General features: G+C 43.5%; 1 protein-coding gene and 1 pseudogene across 1 annotated transcript; both read left to right on the plus strand.

The window, feature by feature from the left end:
• Positions 1-272: 272 nt before the first annotated feature.
• LOC125638125 (olfactory receptor 5W2-like) lies at positions 273-1,211 on the plus strand. Its single transcript, XM_048853443.2, has one exon. The coding sequence runs from the start codon at positions 273-275 to the stop codon at positions 1,209-1,211; it is 939 nt and encodes a 312-aa protein (XP_048709400.2).
• A 14,918-nt stretch (positions 1,212-16,129) lies between these two features.
• Positions 16,130-17,066, plus strand: LOC125639188 (olfactory receptor 5G9-like; annotated as a pseudogene).
• Positions 17,067-20,414: the final 3,348 nt, after the last annotated feature.

Raw genomic sequence — 20,414 nt, forward strand, 5'->3', positions numbered from 1 at the left:
GCTGCTGGGATAAGTGAACAGGAGTGTCCATGTGAGGGGCATGATTAACGTCTGTCATTGTATTTATGCAGTGTGTATTTTATCAAACAACTGGAAAGACCAGCCATGAACATCTGGCTCTGTGGACTAAGCCCTTCCCTGAGTGCGTACTGATGACAATTGAGAAACTCATCTCCATTTATTTTCACGTACTTCATTAAGAGAAGGAACAGGTTTTCCACACCATCCACCTGCCCACATCTCTGTAGCTGCCTGATGACTGTTCAGAGGAGATGGAAAGGGGAAATCACTCGGAAGCGACTGAGTTCATTCTCTCAGGACTGACAGTTGGTCCGGAGATGCAGGTCCCCCTGTTTGGGGTGTTCCTACTGATTTATGGTATTACCCTGGTGGGGAATGCGGGAATGATCTTGTTAATCAGGATTGATCCCCAACTCCACACCCCCATGTACTTTTTCCTCAGTAATTTGTCTTTCTGTGACCTTTGCTATTCCTCGATAATTTCCCCTAAGATGCTGCTGAATTTCCTAGCTGAGAGGAAAAGCATTTCTTACACTGCCTGTGCTGTGCAAATGTATCTCTTTTACGTTTTTTCAGATGTTGAGTGCCTCTTGCTGGCTGTGATGGCCTATGACCGTTATGTGGCCATCTGTAACCCACTGCTCTATACGGTCACTATGTCCAGGCAGCTTTGTAAACAGCTGGTGGCTGGGGTGTACGCTGTGGGGTTGGTGGATTCAATGATATACGCATGTTTTACATTTCAACTGTCATTCTGCAGCTCAAATATCATCAATCATTTCTACTGTGACATCCCACCACTGTTGGCGCTCTCCTGTTCTGACACCCACATCAATGAGATTGTGATGTTTACTTTAGTATGCTGCATTATCCTGAGCAGCTTCGTGACTGTCCTCCTCTCCTATGTCTATATCACCTGCACCATCCTGCACATCCGCTCTGCCAAGGGCCGACGCAAAGCCTTCTCCACCTGCACTTTCCACTTGACCACTGTGGTTCTGCTTTTTGGCACCCTCCTCTTCATGTATTTACGTCCCACCTCCAGCTATTCCATGGACACAGACAAAGTGGCCTCAGTGTTTTACACACTGGTGATCCCCTTGTTGAACCCCCTCATCTACAGCCTGAGGAACAAGGAAGTGAAGAACGCCCTGAGGAAAGCAATGAATAAACTCCTAACCAATTCTTGATTCTGTTTAACTCTGTACTGATTTACTGATGGGGAGTGGAAAGAGGTAAATTCAATTCCCAGCACATTGCAATGTAATTCCCCAAAGCCCATGGTAGTATTGTTCATTATTCTATTGTTATTACTTTTAATTTGTTTGTATTCCAACAAGGTCTGCAGGCCCCAACCAAGATCAGTGAACAAAACAAGGGAAGAGTCACAGGTCCAGAAAGAGAGAATTATTTTATCAGCGGGTGCTAGGGGCATCTACTTAGAGAGTGAGATGCTGAACTTCACATCTCTGTTCCAATGGTTATTTAATTAGTTATCCACAGTAGAACAACTTTGTCAGGAGAGATTGAGAGTAACCCAGACTGGAATAGCACATCAATCAGGGGCAGGGATGCTTTCTGGAAATGCAGGTAATCCATGTGTATAGCGTGACAGGTTTGGTCACAGACACCCCTATTGGTACTGTCACCTGATGTGCTGAAATTACCTCTGATCCTGTTTTCCCTGCCAGCCTGGGCCTCCAGAACCCTGCCTTTTTGGGCCAGACACACTAGCCTGCTGCAACACAGACCAAGGGTCTGGACCACAACCTCCAAACTACAGATCTAGACAGAAACTAGCTCAGCAGGATACCTGTCTCCAGCATGCAGACATCCAGTTCCCAATGAGATGTAAACCCCAAACAAATACGTTTTACTCTGTATAAAGCTTATACAGGGTAAAATGATAAATGTTTGCCCTCTATATCACTGCAAGAGAGATATGCACAACTGTCCCTCCCCCCAGGAACAATTATTTACAGTGAGTTTATAAATAAACAAAAGTGATTTTATTAAGTGTAAAAAATAGGATTAAGCGGTTTCAGTAAGTCACAAAACGAAATAAAACAAAACACACAAGGCTAAGCTTAATACACTCAGAAATCAGTTACAAATGTTAACTTCTCACCCCAGTTCTTACTTCAGGTAAAATCCTTCTCAGGTCAGATATCTTTTCTGACCAGGGTCTCACCTGTTCTCACCCACCTCTGTGGTTACAGTCCTTTTGTTTCCAGGTGCTTGCAGGTATCTCTGTGTGGTGGGGAGGCTGTCTCTTAAGCCAGCTGAAGAAACTCATTGTTTGCCTTCCACACTTTAGATAGAACATCCATAAGGTGGAAAACCTTTGTTTCAAATTCCACCCCCTCAGGAAAATTACCAGCTTCAAGATGCATTTCAGTATCAGATGACATGGTCACATGTCACTGTAAGACACCAGTGTGACATTGCACTGCATAAGGCTTTATGGAAATATGCTTATCAATGTAAATATGACATAACTGGAATATGGTTTATCTTAGATAGGCCATGTAACATATCTCTGCAAAGGTTATGATCAACTGGATATATTCATCCTATTTGTATGCACATAACATTTTTGTATTCGAAGTTATGAGTAATGGCTATGTACTTGTTTGATTTTATGTATCCTCAGTGAAGCAGTTGGTCAGCTTCCTGAGAAAAGATTATTCCCAGTAAGTGCCCAGTCAAGAAACACTGAAGCCAGCAATGAACTTGGAGGCAGCAATCCACATCTGAGCATTCCCAGGAATGTGGCGTCAGCCTGTAAAGAACTGAGTCATGCATGGACATGTGACTTGCCCCTTTGACTCCAAAACTTCATCTTGCTGCTGGGATTCTACACAGGGGGAGGGAAGGGTGTTCACCCACAACACAAAGTCTATTTAAACCCTTGGAAGACCCTCCATTTTGTCTTCAGCTGGCTCAAGAGATATCCTGTGAGGGTGGAGAGGAAACCAGAAAGAAACTAGGACAAGGGTCAGTAACTACAGGGGTGTGAGTGATTGCTGAGCCCAGACTAGAAGGAGACTAGTCTGTAAAAGGAAGCTTACTGGAACACCTCTGAGGGTGAGGTTTTATCTGTATTCAGTTTTCTTACTGTATGAGGCATAGAGTTGAATCTTCTATTTTATTTTGCTTGGTAATTCACTTTGTCCTGTCTGTTACTGTTTGGAACCACTTAAATCCTACTTTATGTATTTAATAAAATCACTTGTTACTTATTATTTAACCCAGAGTAATTGATACCGGGGGAGGGGGGCAGCTGTGCATATATCTCAGTGTTATAGAGGGCAAACAATTTATGAGTTTACCCTGGATAAAATTTATTCAGGGTAAAACAGATTTATTTGTAGTTTGAGAGTAGGGCATCTGACTGTTAGAGACAAAAACACTTCTTAAGCTGCTTTCAGTTAGGCCTGCAGTTTGTGGGACGTGGTTCAGACCTGGGTATGTGTTTGCAGGCAGCAAGCGCGTCTGACACAACCAGGCAGGGTTCTGGAGTCCCAAATTGGCAGGGAAAGCAGGGACAGAAGTAGTCTTGGAACATCAGTTGACAGCCCCAAGGGGGTTTCTGTCATCCAACCCATCACATTCTTCCTGGTTTGTGCCACACATACACAGGAAGGCTTGCAGGTAAACAGAGACTTTCACAGTTCATTGATTCTGAAGCACCTTTAATGGCCTCCACTTAATGTGTCTAAATCAGTAATACAAGTTTATATCTTATTCTTCTAACTCCAGACAGAGAAATAATGCCTGTAAACAAATAGGATGAACACACTTAGTAGATTATAAGATTTATAATGATGTGGTACATGGGACATTTAGCATAAAACATATTCCAGTTATGTCATATTCAGACGCATATTTTCATAAAGCATACAGAGTGCAATGTCACACACAGCTTTGCCCAGCCCTGGACGGGAGGGGGAAATGAACCTGGATGTCCCACCTTACAGGTGAACACCCCAGCTATTGGGTAAAAATTACAAAGAGAAGGACCACCACTGCCTCCTAGAGTGGCTGTCTTGCGACTGGCACCTAAACCTTCCCCCTGCACACAAGCATTGTTTTTGGACAAACCTATTAGGAGTATTTGTGATACATTTGAGAAGAGTTTCAGGTCAATTCAAACGGTATTGTTTTTGACAATAAATTATTAGTCCAGAAAAACCTCACCCATTTCTAGACATCTTTGTGTCTCAATGCTGGGAAATTACTTAAAGAGACATTCGGAGAGGTGACCAACAAATAAAGTGGAATACAGTCACCTCAGTTTTGTATCATATTAAAAAGACCTCACGGTAGACACAGCGATCCAGAGTAGCTGATGCTCTGGCCCTCTCTGTTCCATTTCCAAAAGGAAAGACATGGCAACAGGATTAATTTTACTGGGAACAAAGATGCTCCAGGGATCAAATCTCAAAGTCATCAAAGCCAAATTTAACCTCTGACACCAAGAAAGTAGCTACTGATGTATTAAGGGTATCGTTGGTGTTGTTAGCAAACAGGGAAAGATTCATCTCTGATTTCTGGGGTCTGAGCGGGTACTGCTTCCATCCTTCTCAGCTCATTGAAAGTGAAGTGAGGAAAAATAAAGAGATACCACCAAGTCATGGGCAAAAAAGTCACTTCAGCCTTTAACTGAAATGACAGTGGGCCATTCATGGGAGGGGAAAGAAGGAATTATTGTGAGAGGAGAAATTTCAACATTTGTTAATATATTTACCTATCAAAAGAAGGAAAGAGATTTACAAAGGGAGGGAGAAGAGTAACTGTAAGAGGAGGGGAAAATAGCTTTAATAGGAATGGATTAAACTCCCCCATCGATTCAGGGAATGTCTATCCTCAGGCCATTACATTGACTCAGCTATGGTGTGCAGCAGCGCCGTAGTGTAGATGTTTTCCACATTGATGGAAGTGTTTTCCCTTCAATGTAGTTAATCCACTCCCCTGCACTCATGGCAGGACTGAGTATTATCTAGACCATCCCTGACAGGTGTTTGTCTAACCTGCTCTTAAAAATCTCCAGTGGTGGAGATTCCACAACCTTCCTTGGCAATTTATTGCAGTACTTCGCCACCATCACTGTTGGGATGTTTTTCCTAATGTCCAATCTAAACTGCCCTTGCTGCAATTAAAGTCCATTGGTTCTTGCCCTCTTGTTCCCCACCTCCCCCATTGTTTTGCATTTTTATTCATAAACTGTGTGACGGGTTTGGTCACAGAAACCCCTTTGGGACTGCCACCTGATGTGCCTAGATTACTTCTGAGCCTGTTTCCCTGCCAGCTTGGGACTTCAGTACCTTACCTTGTTTGAGCCAGACATGCTTCCCTGCTACATACAAAGATCCAAGTCTGAACCACGTCCCCCACAAACTGCAGGCTTAACTAGAAACAGCTTAAGAAGTGCTCCTGTCTCCAGCACTCAGATACCGAGCTCCCAATGGGGTTCAAACCCCAAAGAAATCCGTTTTACTCTGTTTAAAGCTTATAAAGGGGCAACTCATAAATTGTTTGCCCTCTATAACACTGATAGAGAGATATGCACAGCTGTATGCCCCCACCCAGGTATTAATACATACTCTGGGCTAATTAATAAGTAAAACGTGATTTTACTAAATACAGAAAGTAGAATTTAAGTGGTTCCAAGTAACAATAGACAGAACAAAGTGAATTACCAAACAAAATAAAATAAAACACGCAAGTCTTAGCCTAATATATGAAAAACTAAATGCAGGTAAATCCCACACTCAGAGATGTTCCAATAAGCCTCTTTTACTGATTAGATTTCCTCCTAGTCTATGTCAAGCAATCACTCACACCTCTGTAGTTACTGTCCTTTTATCCAGTTTCTTTCAGGCACCTCCTTGGGGTGGAAGGGCTATCTAAAAGCTGAAGACAAAATGAAGGCGGTTCCCCAAGGGCTAATATAGTCTCTCTCGTGGGTGGAAATCCCTTCCCCGCTCCTATGCAGAATCCAGCTCCAAGATGGAGTTTTGCAGTCACATGGGCAACTCACATGTCCATGCATGACTCAGTTCCTACAGGCCGATGCCACATTCTCAGGAAAGCTCAGATGTGGATTGGCGTCTCTCACAGTTCATTTTTAGCTTAAGTGTTTCATGATTGGGCACTTACAGAGAATAGTCTCTTCTCAAGAAGCTGACCAACTGCTTCACTGAGGCCACTTAAAATCAAAGAAGTACATTACCAATATTCAAACTTTGAATACACAATTGATACATGCATGCAAATAGGATGAATATATCCAGTAGATCATAACCTTTGCAGAGATATGTTACATGGCATATCTCGCATAAATCATATTCCAGTTATGTCATATTGAAAGTCATAAGCATATTGTTGTAAAGCATTATGGGGTGCAACATCACACTCTGTTTCACGGAGTATAACTTATGGAAAATACATAAAACTAACAAAAGAATCGGGAGGGAGCTGGCCTGCTCGGAGACATTTTGTAGTAGCATCTGCAGAGATGATGCAAAGATCTTGAGTGTTAACCACCAGTTTGGGGAATATCCTCCTCCTGATGTCGGCATTTTCAGTGAGGACTGCCCCAGGCACCTCCAAGTCACAGGAGGCAGAGAAGACAGGAGGAGGCGTTATGAGTTTCTAGAGGAAGTAGGGGCATAATGTTTCCTGGGCAAAGATCTGGAGTGACAGACTTGGGAGTTTCTGAATACAGAGATCTCTGGCTGTTGGTTGATTCTTTTGGTGTTCAGGGAAGCAGGACATTGTGTACATTTTTTGTAACCCCTCACCCACAGATTGTACTAAAGAATATAGCTTACTTGGGTTGTTGCGGTTCAATGACAAGACAGCACAGAGCTTTAAGCAAGCAAGTGAGCTGCTCTGCTAACGGGCTTCTGCCTATCAGCTTTCCACTTTCCCCTTTATTCTTTCTCTCCCCCCGCACATTACATTCTCCAACAGATAAAAGGAATACACTGGCTTTGTTTAACATTCTTATTTACCAATTTCTATCTACCGCATTCCTTGCTCTCGGGCCTTGAGCCCAGTCTCGGGAGGCTTCCCACGGTTCACGTCATCTGGGCGAGATTCCAAGGTTCATGCCCTTGAGAAGAGCTGTGTGTGCACAGATCCTATACAACACTCCGGGTGTGCCCTGAATGTTGCCAAGCACATGAACCTTGTATGAATCCTACATTGGGTCATCAATTTTTCCTCCTAATATAATCAACCCTACAATGTCTTACAGGTTGACACCACTTAGGAGAAGGGGGCACCAACATGCCCTGCAGAATTGATAACACTTGCCAAGCCTGTACACCCATGCAGGATAATTTCTTCTATCATAGTGAAGAAGGGAAGAGTTAACACTGGGCCTGCCAGGGATCTCCTTGAGGGGAGGTGATGACCACTTTTGCCTTGTGCATCTGCAGCCATAGATGGGCCAAACCCTTGGGGGACCTCACCCTTTCATGTCAATTGGACACTACTGTCAGACCGCACCGCACCTTTGGTGTTACTTGGATATTTTCTAGGTTCATGGCTGTGACATACCAGGGTCCAACCCAGACTAATCAGCAGCTATGTCACACCTACCTGAAACTTTGCAATGCCTTGCTGAAGTGGGCCACCTGGGCCACTCACAAACAACCATCTAGCATGCAAATCACACCCTGAGCATGTGTGTGTTACTGCAGCCTGGCCAGGAATACCTGGGTTACACTCAGGCTCTCACCACCCTTGGTTATAGTGCAGGGTGACCCCAACACACTCCCCACTCTTCAATTTCCCTCCTGAAATGTACGTCCTGCACTGTCCAGTCCTCTCCTGGACAATACAATCTACATTGTCCATTATTTCTTTAATAGCACTAATATGCTTGCAACTTAGCTTCTCAGACACTTCTATTTAAAGAAACTGGACTACATAAAACAATAAAATAAAGTTTATTGATAAGAAAGATCGATTTTAAGTGAGTGCAAATAATGAGGCATAGAAGTCAGAGATGGTTTCAAGAAAAATAAAGCTAGAATGCAACTTGTGCCTAAATTAACAAATGATGTGAAATTCAAAGCAAAAGTTTCCTCACTGCATGTCTTCAGCAGTCTTACTGACCAAATTTCATATGTCAGGACCCCTCCCCCAGTCCAATGGCTGCTTCCTTCATCCCTTCAGATGCAGTAAATCAATGGGCAGAGAGAGAGAGAAAGAGCACAGTGCCTTGGGATGTCTGCCCCTTCTTTTTAGAGTCTGTCATAAATATAAAGGGAAGGGTAAACCCCTTTAAAATCCCTCCTGGCCAGAGGAAAAATCCTCTCACCTGTAAAGGGTTAAGAAGCTAGGATAACCTCGCTGGCACCTGACCAAAATGACCAATGAAGAGACAAGATACTTTCAAAAGCTGGGAAGAGGGAGAACATCAAAGGGTCTGTGTCTATCTGTGTGAGCCTTTTGCTGGGGACAGAACAGGAAAGGAGTCTTAGAACTTAGTAAGTAATCTAGCTAGATATGTGTTAGATTATGATTTCTTTAAATGGCTGAGAAAAGAGCTGTGCTGAATAGAATTAATATTCCTGTCTGTGTGTCTTTTTTGTAACCTAAGGTTTTCCCTAGAGGGATTCTCTATGTTTTGAATCTAATTACCCTGTAAGGTATTTACCATCCTGATTTTACAGAGGTGATTCTTTTTTACTTTTTACTTCTATTTAAAGTCTTCTTGTAAGAAAACTGAATGCTTTTTCATTGTCCTTAAGATCCAAGGGTTTGGGTCTGTGGTCACCTATGCAAATTGGTGAGGGTTTTTTTCCAAACCTTCCCCAGGAAGTGGGGTGCAAGAGTTGGGAGGATTTTGGGGGGAAAGACGTGTCCAAACCATGTTTTCCCAGTAAGCCAGATAAACGTTTGGTGGTGGCAGTGGAAATCTAAGGGCAAAGGATAAAATAGTTTGTACCTTGGGGAAGTTTTAACCTAAGCTGGTAAAAGTAAGCTTGGGGGGTTTTCATGCAGGTCCCCACATCTGTACCCTAGAGTTCAGAGTGGGGAAGGAACCTTGACAGCCACATTCCCAGGAAAGCTCAGATGTGGAATAGCATCTCTCACAGTTCATTTTTACCTTAAGTGTTTCTTGATTGGGCACTTACAGAGAATAGACTTTTCTCAAGAAGCTGACCAACCGCTTCACTGAGGCTACCTAAAATCAAACAAGTACATAGCCAATATTCATAATTTCGAATACAAAATTGATACATGCACACAAATAGTATAAATATATCCAGTAGATCATAGCCTTTGCAGAGATATGTTCCATGGCATATCTTGCATAAAACATATTCCAGTTCTGTCATATTTACAGTCATAAGCATATTTCTATTAAGCATTACGGGGTGCAATGTCACACTCTGTTTCACAGACTATAACTTACAGGAAATATATAAAACTAACAAAAGAATTGGGAGGGACCTTGGTTATACTGCAGGGTGACCCCAACACACTCCCCACTCTTCGATTTCCCTCCAGAAATTTACATCCTGTGCTGCCCAGTCCTGTCCTGGACAATACAAGATACATTCTCCATTATTTCTTTAACTCACTAAGATGCCTGCAACTTAGTTTCTCAGACACTTCTATTTAAACACTGTGGGTTAGATAAAACAATAAAACAAGGTTTGTTGACTACAAAGATAAATTTTAAGTGAGTGGAAATAAGGAGGCATAGAAGTCAGACATGGTTACAAGAAAAATAAACCCGGAATGCAACTTCTGCCTATGTTAACAAATGATGTGAAATTAAATGCTAAATTTTCCTCACCACATTACTGACCAAACTTCCTCAGTCATGATCCATCCCACAGTCCAATGGCTGCTTCCCTTGTCCCTTCAGATGCAGTGAATCATTGGGGAGAGAGAGAGAGAGAGAGTGCACAGCGCCTTGGGATGTCTCCACCCTCTTTTTAGAATCCTATTCCCCCTTCAGAAACATTTCCACCTGGTTACCAGAAGTCAAAATGTGTATGTAGAAGGATGTTCCATGCTGCTTTTTCCTCACCTTTTTGGGCTTCCTTTTTTCCCTTCCTGCTTGGTGACTCTGGTTACTGTTGTAAAGGAAAACCTAGGAGGCCTAAACTAATATGCCAAAAACTTTGTTCAAACTAAATGTGTATATGAAGCATAAGAAGAGAGTGAGGAAAATTCCATTAAGGGGCAATTGCAACAGCACAGCTTAAGAAATGTAACCATAACCACTAAAAGTTAAATAAATGTTAACTGCAAAGAAAACACCTGTCAATAACAAGAAAAGCTTGTTTTGCAAAACTCCAAGTAAGGCAAAGCTACAGTTAAAGCTTACACTATCTGCCAAATAAGGAAAATGCTGTTGAAGGAAGTGGGTTTGACAAATTGTGGTTTTCAGCAATATAAGCTTCTGTATTTCTGTTCACACCAGAGCAGCTCTGGCTGACTCTCCCTGTATGTGTGTGCTTGAATAAAGGAGCCCTAGGTTTGTTCTGATCCAAACAGAATGTGTGGTTAATTTTCCACCACAATCTTGGTGCCGTGACTCGGATAGACAGCCGACCCCCAGAACCGGAGGACCGCGAGCAGTTCCCCACCAGACCCAGGGCCCATCTGAAAGGTAAGAGACTTTTTGAAATCTCTATTGTGGGTTTCTGGTGGCGGACTGCTCGTAGGCTCTGGGTTCGGATGAGTTGCACGCTCTATTTGGACTTTTGCTGCTGGACATGCCTGATGCCCTTGGGGTGGGTGAGAGTCCCATCCAGGTTTGGTTTCCCTGGGAAGAGCCACTGAGTTTGGCTTGGCAGGTCATGGATAGACCTGGGCAGGTCATGAATAGACTCGATTCTATGTGCCAGTGTGAAAGTGAAGGTCGGTAGACAGGTGTGAGTGTGGGTCACAGGAAGATACCCAGAGTGCCCTGCAAAGCTGTGAGCTCATGACCAGCAAGGGGCCTGTCTGTGTCTAGGAGAGTGTGATCCCATCCCTTCCATCCTCTGACGGTATGTTTCCATACCCTCTTTCCTCCCCTGTCTCTGGTTCTCGCCTGAAGGCAGTTTGAATAGCCACTGCGTGATCTGATCACCTCGCCTGAAGTGACAGAGTATGTGGCCGCAGCCAATGCTCTTTGCTGAAGGGGGGCTGTAAGACAGTTGTGGAGGCCCTAAACAAACCTTCCCTGTGTGAGTGGGATGAGTGAAAGATCCGTAGGGATTCTGGGAGCCAGGGGGTCCAAAAGGGATTCCTACACTCACCAGCTAAAATGGAGGCTGGTGAGTCAAAAAGGATCACCGTCCCACCAAAAGGAACATACTAGTTCACTTACTAGTTTCTGGAAAAATTGGAAATGGTATACCAGGGATAGGGATAATTTAAAGTTAGAGGGAAAATTTCGACCTTGACAAGGTTGTACACCTCAGAAATGCACTTCTGGCCAATGTCAGAATGAGGCATATTTCTATTGGCATGAAGAAACAAAAGAAAAACAAACAAACAAACAAAATGTCCGCCATGAATCTCAAATGAGGAGTCACAAGGACTCCCAGGAATAACTTACTACATAATTAAAAGAGATAAAAAGAAAATTGGCAAAGAATTTAAATCCAACTAAGCCCACAAGAAATATTAAGTAACAGAAGCTCCTTATGTTCACCCCTCAGACAGTGTCTCCCCATACTGAGGAAATGTTCCCCTTGCACCAATTCCCGGACTTTGGTGCTTTGGGTCATGAGACCTCGGTGTCTGCACATATATGTTGGTCTCCTACAGAATGGTATAATTTACTTAAAAAATTTCCAAAAATAAGAGAGGACCCTGTTCAATTCAAAGAGGAATTGCAAATTGTTATAAACTATTATAACCCTACTTGGGCAGATTTAAAGCAGCTTCTCCGAGGGATCATGCTGAGGGAAACACTGAGTCACCTTTGTGAAGAAGCTCATTGGCCCAAGCAAAATCCAGGCCATGACCAGGAAAAGTTAAATAAAATCAGATAGAAGCTGTTCGATAAAATTCTCACAGTCTGCACAAAGAAAGACGACTGGAGCAAAAAATAGCACCTGTAAAGTAAGTAAAAATAAGAATTTGAATAAAACCCAAATACTCTCACCGCCACATTAAAACTATGTTAAGGACCTTCCAGCTCCAGAACATACAGTGTGTAATCTGCCAGCAACATAGTGTTGGTAAAGCTATCAAGGTTAGGCAGGCAGCACATCCCCCGTCCTGGGGACCTTTTGTAAATATTCAAATGGATTTTATTTAAATGTCTAAATGTTGTAATTTTAAGTATGTTAGTTTTAGTTCATGTATTTTCCAACTGGGTTGAGGCATTTCCCTATAAAAAGGCAGATACCAAAACTGTTGTAAAACTTTGTTTAAGGATTTTGTACCACAAGTTGGCATAACTGTGAGTAGCAACAGTGATAGTGGAGCTAATGTTATTGAACAAATTATAAGAAGTTATGTGTAGCTTTACAAATCCAACACAATCTCCACTGCCCCCGCCACCCGCAGTGTGCTGGGACAGTAAAACGTCAAAATGGGATTCTGAAAAATAAACTGGCCAAGATCTGTGCTAAAACAAATTTAAAGTGGCCAAATGCCCTCCCACTCACTGAAACCAGGAGACTGGATCTACATAGAAGTCCATCAGCAAGGCCCCATGCTGAAAGACCCTTATCAAGTCCTATTAATAATCAACACCTCTGTGAAGTGCCAAGAATTGACTACCTGCCAATGTTTCTCACTGTAATGGCTCTCCGACTGATGATCAGTCTATCTTTCCTTCTGGCGTTGTTGCTCCTTCTGGACAACAGGAGTGAAGGACAAGGTGAAAAGCCGGTAACCTCTCCCTTATCCACTGACAAAACTACTGTGCATTTGGACTTTGCTCGAAGAACCAAACCATTACAGGGTCATGTGCTAGTAACCTCTCCTCTGCATAATGCTAAAGCACGGCTGTTCCAAGAAAGAAGAAGGAACACTCGCTCTGCTGAAACCACCAAAGTCCAGGGATTCCTGACTACAAAAGACATTAAGAATTGGACATGATGGAAAAAGACAAAGTATTGTTTACTGGCAAGGAGGGAGTTGTGGACACTTTGCTTGGGAATGTGGCACTACTTGGTATTTGGGGTTTCTCCTGGGGGCGGAAAAATGCGCCATTGGGCAAGTACCCTGGGGATGGACTGTCCTCCCTAATTGGCTCCCAGACAATGGATATCCAAAACGCCTTGCTACCACAACCATTAACCCCACCATCCCTTCCTCCATTAACCTCACCACCACCCCCACAACCTACCCAAATATACACGATACCCTATATTCAAATGAAACCCAATGGCCAAAACCTTTGCATTTCTGTGATTTTTGGAAATTTTGCTAGGAGAAATTATTTTTTAAGGTTCAGGACCATTCATATGAGCGAATGATTGGGTGGAGAACCGATGGGTGGTGGAAATAGAAATATATGATATCACTGCAACTGAGCCCCAAAAGTCAGAAATTAAAATTAATGGGGCCCATAGCTGGACAAAGATGATGGTCATTCCCGGAGTTTGTAGCATAATAGATAAAAAAAGGCCCTTACTGTTATTTAATCACCCAACTGGTAAATAACCAAACAAATACCCCAAAAGTTTGTTCTGCTGCTGAAAAAATTACCGGTACTGAAAATGTTCCAGTAACTGACCATTAGACTCTGTCCTATTGTAATATACCCCATCCTAGGCCATTGATGTGAGATGTCTCAGTCTTTTTGGGAAGGTGTTTAGCCAACAGATGTGGTCTAATACTTCTCAAGGGAGAGATGTGTCAGTGTGTTGGGACACCGATGGACTATGTAATTCATGCTACACTAGGGACTGTAAAATTCACACCACCTTATCTACTTTTCAGATTACTTCTATATATCCTAATTGTTCAAAAGAAGCTGCCATTCGGTTGGCACAGCAACGGACCTGGGTTTCCGCTAGAAAGAAAAGGGACTTGGTTCAACACCTGTGGGATGGTGCAAATCGCGTAGCTGCAATCTGGAATATCCATAAAGGTCATCAACATGAGGAAAAATTGGAACAGTTGGAAAAAGCCATGGGCCTTATTACTGGAGCACAACTAGCCCAGGTTCAGGCTGGTTTTGATGAATTACACCATATATCCGCCCTTAGTTCAATGACCCAAAAGCTGTTAACAGAAATGGTACTAGGTATGACCAACGCTGGAAAGGCATTGCAGTGGGATCTGGCTTGTTCAGAGGTTCAGAATTTTCTGAATGACCAGCTTATGGCCATTCAGAAGGATCTTGAACATCAGGCATGGCCTACTGCCCTTACAAATACCTCAGGAGTTCCATGTAATCTGTGGCCGTGGAGACATACTTGGAGATTTTCTGAATGGAGATGCAGACGTTCTCAGTGCTCCTTCCAAGCATACGGGCCAGTCGGAGGGGTAGGGGCTCCCACCTACTGAATCCTGCTGGGTCTGTGGGGAGGATGCATGTGCAATTGGATTATTCACGGAGACATTTGGGAACTTGAACTACCTGCTATGCCCAACCGATTTGTAGTCAGTGCTCCTGGAACAACGCCTGACATTTGGGTAGGGATTGGAAGCCAATGGACACTCTGGCAGTTCGAGCCCCCTCAACTCCAGTGTATACGAAGACTAAAACCAGGAGAAGTTGTCATTGTTCATGACAACATTTGTTGGGAGGGTATGGGAAACGGGACTACCCTGACCGGACACCTACTTTTCCAAGCTAATAATAGCCATGTGCATCTTGAAACCACCACCTTCAATGATGTACATTTTAATCTCACCACAGCCGCAGGCAATCATATCATTCATTGGCCTGTGGATAAAACTCTGCAATTCACCCTTAGGTTCCAGATACCCTTTAACTGGACTGCTTTAGTACCTGACCGATTCCAAAATTTGCTTTCAATCCTACCAGAGGTTTAGAAAATTTCCAAATTACTGGGACAAATTCACATGCTCCAAAATATATATCAAGCCAAAAAGAATGCCTTTAATACTGCCTATAGAATGTCTACTTTGTGTACCCAGACTAATGTATTGTGTTTCATAGATAAAGCTATATAACAATCCCAACCACATCATATTGTGACCATGGGAATGCTGTTGCTTTTACCGCTGTTTAGCATAGGGTTATGTTCTTGTTCTGTAAGAAATGTACTTATCATTGCCTATCCAGCCCTAGACCTGCCAACCTCAGCGCAAGGAAGCAGGTGGCACCCATGATTGTAAATGAAATGTGTGACACAGTTTGGGCAGAAGAACAGGAGGACGAAAAGGAGAAAATTAACAGGCTCACGGCTATAGAAGTATAGGCCCAATTAGTGGGACCAAAAAGGCACCAAAGGGGGGAATGTGAAGGAACATCTAGTAGGCCTATCCTAATAGGCCAACAACTTTGGTCAAATTAACTGTGTATATGAAGCATAAGAAGAGAGCGAGGAAAATTCCATTAAGGGGCAAAAGTAACAGCACAGCTTAAGAAATGTAACCGTAACAGCTGGAAGTTAAAAAAAAAAATGTTAAGTGCAAAGAAAACACCTGTCAAGAACAGGAAAAGCTTGTTTTGCTAAACTCCAAGTAAAGCAAAGCTACTGGTAAAGCTTTCACTATCTGCCAAATAAGGAAAATGCTGTTGAACGAAGTGGGTTTGACAAATTGTGCTTTTCAGCAATATAAGCTTCTGTATTTCTGTTTACGCCAGAGCAGCTCTGGCTGACTCTCCCTGTATGTGTGTGCTTGAATAAAGGAGCCTCAGGTTTGTTCTGATCCAAACAGAACATTTTCTGTTCGGATTAGTGAACAGGAGTGTTTGTGTGGGGGGCATGATTAACCTGCCTGTCACTGTATTTGCACAGTGTCTGCATTTTATCGAACACCTGGAATGACCATCGGTGAACATCTGGCTCTGTGGACTAAGCCCTTCCTGGAGCGGGTACTGATGTCCATTAAGAAACTGATCTTCATTTATCATCACTTACTTCATTACAGAGAAGCAACAGGTTTTCTGCCCATATCTCTGTAGCAGCCTTATCTCTGTTCAGAGGAGATGGAAGAGGGAAATCACTCAGAGGGGACTGAGTTCATTCTCTCAGGACTGACAGATCGTCCAGAGCTGCAGGTTCCCCTGTTTCTGGTGTTCCTAGTGATTTATGGTATCACCCTCTTTGGAATGGGGGGATGATCTTGTTAATCTGAATTGATCCCCGACTCCATACCCCCATGTACTTTTTCCTCAGGAATTTGTCTTTCTGTGATTTCAGCATTTCCTTGATAATTGCCACTAAGATGCTGCTGAATTTCTTAGCTGAGAGGAAAACATTTCTTACACTGCCTGCACTGTGCAAATGTATCTCTCTATCATTTTTGCAGACATTGAGTGCCTCTTGCTGGCTGTGATGGCATATGACCGTTATGTGGCCATATGTAACCTGCTGCTCTATACGGTCACCATGTCCAGGCAGCTTTGTAAACAGCTGGTGACTGGGGTGTATGCTGTGGGGGTGGTGGATTCAATGATATACACGTGTTGTACATTTCGGCTGTCATTCTGCAGCTCAAAGGTCATCAATCATTTCTTCTGTGACGTCCTCCCACTGTTGGCCCTCTCCTGTTCTGACACCCGCGTCAATGAGATTATGATGTTTGCTTCCATGAGCTGCATTGTAGTGAGCAGCCTTGTGACTGTCCTCCTCTCCTATGTCTATGTCATCTCTATCTTTCTACAGATCCGCTCTGCCGAGGGCCGCCACAAAGCCTTCTCCACCTGCTCTGTCCACTTGACCTTTGTGGTCCTGTATTTTGGCACCCTCTTCTTTATGTATTTACATCCCACCTCCAGCTATTCCATGGACAGAGACAAAGTGACCTCAGTGTTTTACACGCTATTGATCATCATGTTGAACCCCCTCATCTACAGCCTGAGGAACACGGAGGTGAAGGATGCCCTGAGGAAAGCAATGAATAGACTCCTAACCAATTCCTGAATCTGTTTAACTCTGTGTTGGTTTAGTGGTGGGGAATGGATAAAGGTGAATACAATTCCCAGCCCATTATGAAGTCATTTCACAGAGCCCGTGGGAGTATTTTTATTTATTGTATTGTTATTATTGTTAATTTGTTTCTATAACACCAAGCTCTGCAGGCCGCAACTGAGATCAGTGGAGAAAACATGGGAAGAATCACAGGGCCAGAGAGGAAGAATGATTTTATAAGCTGGTGGCTAGGGACATTCACCCAGAGGGTGAAACATTTACCTTCACATCTCAGGAGATCAGGTGGCAGTTCCCAAGGGGTTTCTGTGACCCAACCAGTTACAAAGAGTTTTAGAAATAAAATTAGGAATAAAATTGCAAAATAGTGTGTGTGTGTGTGTGTGGAGGGTGGGGGGAGGATAGCACAAGAACCCACGGACTTCAATTGCAGGAAGGGTGGTTTAGGTTGGACATTAGGAAAAACACCCCAACAGTGAGGGTGGCTGTGCACTGGAATAACTTGCCTAGGAAGGTTGTGGAATCTCCACCATTGGAGATTTTTAAGAGCATTTTAGACAAACACCTGTCAGGGATGGTCGAGATAATATTCAGTTGTGCTGTGACTGCAGGGGAGTGGAATAGATGACCTCTCGAGGTCCCATCCCATCCTATGATTCTATGATTGCCCAAGAAGCCCTGCACTGGGAGGAGGGGCGACACCATCCAGAGCACTGGGCAGGGCAAGGGACACACACCTGCCAACAATTGATATTCAGCTCCACTGTAACCCCCACCAAATGCACACACAGAGTGCCTAATACACACCAAATGCACACACACACACAGAAGGCACAGTACACACACACACACATAATGCCCACTGCAACTCACACACAGTGCCCACTACACACAACACACACAGTGCAAACTGCCCACCAAACACACACACACAGCCTGACACAGAGCTCAGTCATAATGCAGAATAATCTCTACTGGAAGCTGGGACAGCTGCAATATTTCCAACTTGCCTGAACAAAAAGGAACCAAAGGGGATTCTGCTGCCCTGGCAGGGAGATAGGACTAGATTTCTCAAGTGGTCTTTTCCCTCGACATCTTTTCTGAGGCCTGGTTTAGGCTTAAAAAATAGATCAACAGAGCTCTATTGGACATGGCGGGAAAATTTTTCACACCCTGTAGAAGGCAGTAAGCTTGCGCTGACCCTAATTGTCATTCTTCCATTGACCTTGCTATTGCCTCTCGGGGACATGGATTAACTATATCGAAGGAAAACCCCTTCCCTCAATGTGGAAAGCATGTACACTTTGGTGCTGCTGCACACCATAGCTGAGTAATGTAATGGCCTTAGTATAGACATTCCCTGACTCGATGAGGGGGTTTTGCCCTTCCCATTACAGTGATTTTTCTCTCCTTTTCCATGATTCTTCTCCCTCCCTTGTAAAGCTCTTTCCTTCTTTTGATAGGTAAATATGTTCAGAAAGTTTTACTCTCAGCATAATTCCTTCCTTCCCCACCCATGAATGTCATTTCATCTAAAGGCTGAAATGTTCTGAAACTGACTTGTTTGCCCATGACTTGGTGGTACCTGTTTGTTTTTTCTCCAGCCTTTAATTGAATGACAGTGAGCCATTCACGGGAGGGAAAGGAAGGAATTATTCTAAGAGGTGAAATGTCAACTTTTCTGAACATATTTACCTATCGAAAGAAGGAAAGAGTTTTACAAAGGAGGGAGAAGAGTGATTGGAAAAGGAGAAAAAAATAGCTTTAAGAGGAAGGGGGCAAACTCCCCCATCAATTCAGGGAATGTCTATACTAAGGCCATTACATTGATTCAGCTATGGTGTGCAGCAGTGCTGTAGTGTAGATGCTTTCCACATTGATGGAAGGGTTTTTCCTTCGATATAGTTAATCCATGTCTCTGAGAGGCAGGAGCTAGGTCAATGGAAGAATGACACTGAGGGTCAGTGCAAGCTAACTGCCTCGGACAGGGTGAGAAAAATTTCACCACCCTGTGTGACAGAGCTCTGTTCATCAAATTTTTAAGCATAAACCAGGCCTCAGAGAAGCTGCCGATGGAAAAGACCAGCTGGGAAATCTAGTCTTATCTCCCTGCTATTTCAGCAGAATCCTCTTTGGTTCTTTTTGTTCAGGTGAGTTGGAAATATTCCAGCTGTCCCAGCTTCCCAGTCGAGATTATTCTGCATTCTGACTGAGCTCAGTGTCAGGCTGTGTGTCTTTGGTGTACAGTTGTAACTGTGTGTGTTGTATGAAGTGGGCGCGGTGTGTGTTGTTTGTAGTGCGCACTCTCTGTGTGTGTTTACTGGGCATTATGTGTGTGTTTGCTTGGTGTGCAGTGGGCATTATGTGTGAGCATGTGTTGGGGAATACAGGGGAGCTGAATATCAAATGTTGGCAGGTGTGTGTCCCTTGCCCAGCCCATGGCTCAGGCTGGTGTCCCCTGTCCTCCCAGTGCAGGGCTCCTTGTAAGATCATAGAATCGTAGGACTGGAAGGTACCTCGAGAGGTCATCTATTCCCCTCCCAGGCACTCATGGCAGTGCTATGTATTATCTAGATGATCCCTAACAGGTGTTTGTCTAAAATGCTCTTTAAAATCTCCAATGGGGGAGATTCCACAACCTTCCTAGGCAAGTTATTCCAGTGCATAGCCACCCTCACTCTTGGGATGTTTTTCCTAATGTCCAACCTAAACCGCCCTTTCTTCAATTGAAATCTTTCGGTTCTTGTCCTATCCTGTCCCCCCCAGAGATGTTACTTTGCTGTTTTATTCCTAAAGTCTGTTTCACAGATTATAAATGATAGGAAATAAATAAAATTAAGAAAAGAATAATTGGGACAGAGCTGGGATGCTCGGAGATATTTTGCAGCATCTTCTGCAGAGGGTGCTGCAAAGACCTTCAGTGTTAACCACCAGTTTGGGGGCATCCTCCTTTTTGCAGCCTGCCCTGCCCTTGTCATTTTCAGTGAGGACTGCCCCAGGTGCCTCTGGGTCACAGGACACAGAAAACCAGGAGAAGGAGTTATGAGCATGAGTCTCAGAAGAAGTAGGGGCATAGTGTTTCCTGGTCACAGACCTGGAGTGAAAAACTTGTGAGTTTCTGAACACAGAGACTGTTGGCTGTTGGTTATTTCTACTGGTGTTCAGGGAAGTAGGTCTTTGTTTACATTCTTTGTCACCCCTCCTCCAAGGATTATACCAAAGAATATAGCTGACATTCATCATCAATTTTTCCTCCTTATACAATCAACCCTACAGTGCCTCACAGGTTGGCACCACCTAGGAGAAGGGGGCATCGATATATGCCAGAGCACTGATAATACC

This window comes from Caretta caretta, chromosome 6 (genome assembly GCF_965140235.1).
Source record: "Caretta caretta isolate rCarCar2 chromosome 6, rCarCar1.hap1, whole genome shotgun sequence".
Classification (NCBI taxonomy): Eukaryota; Metazoa; Chordata; order Testudines; family Cheloniidae; genus Caretta; species Caretta caretta.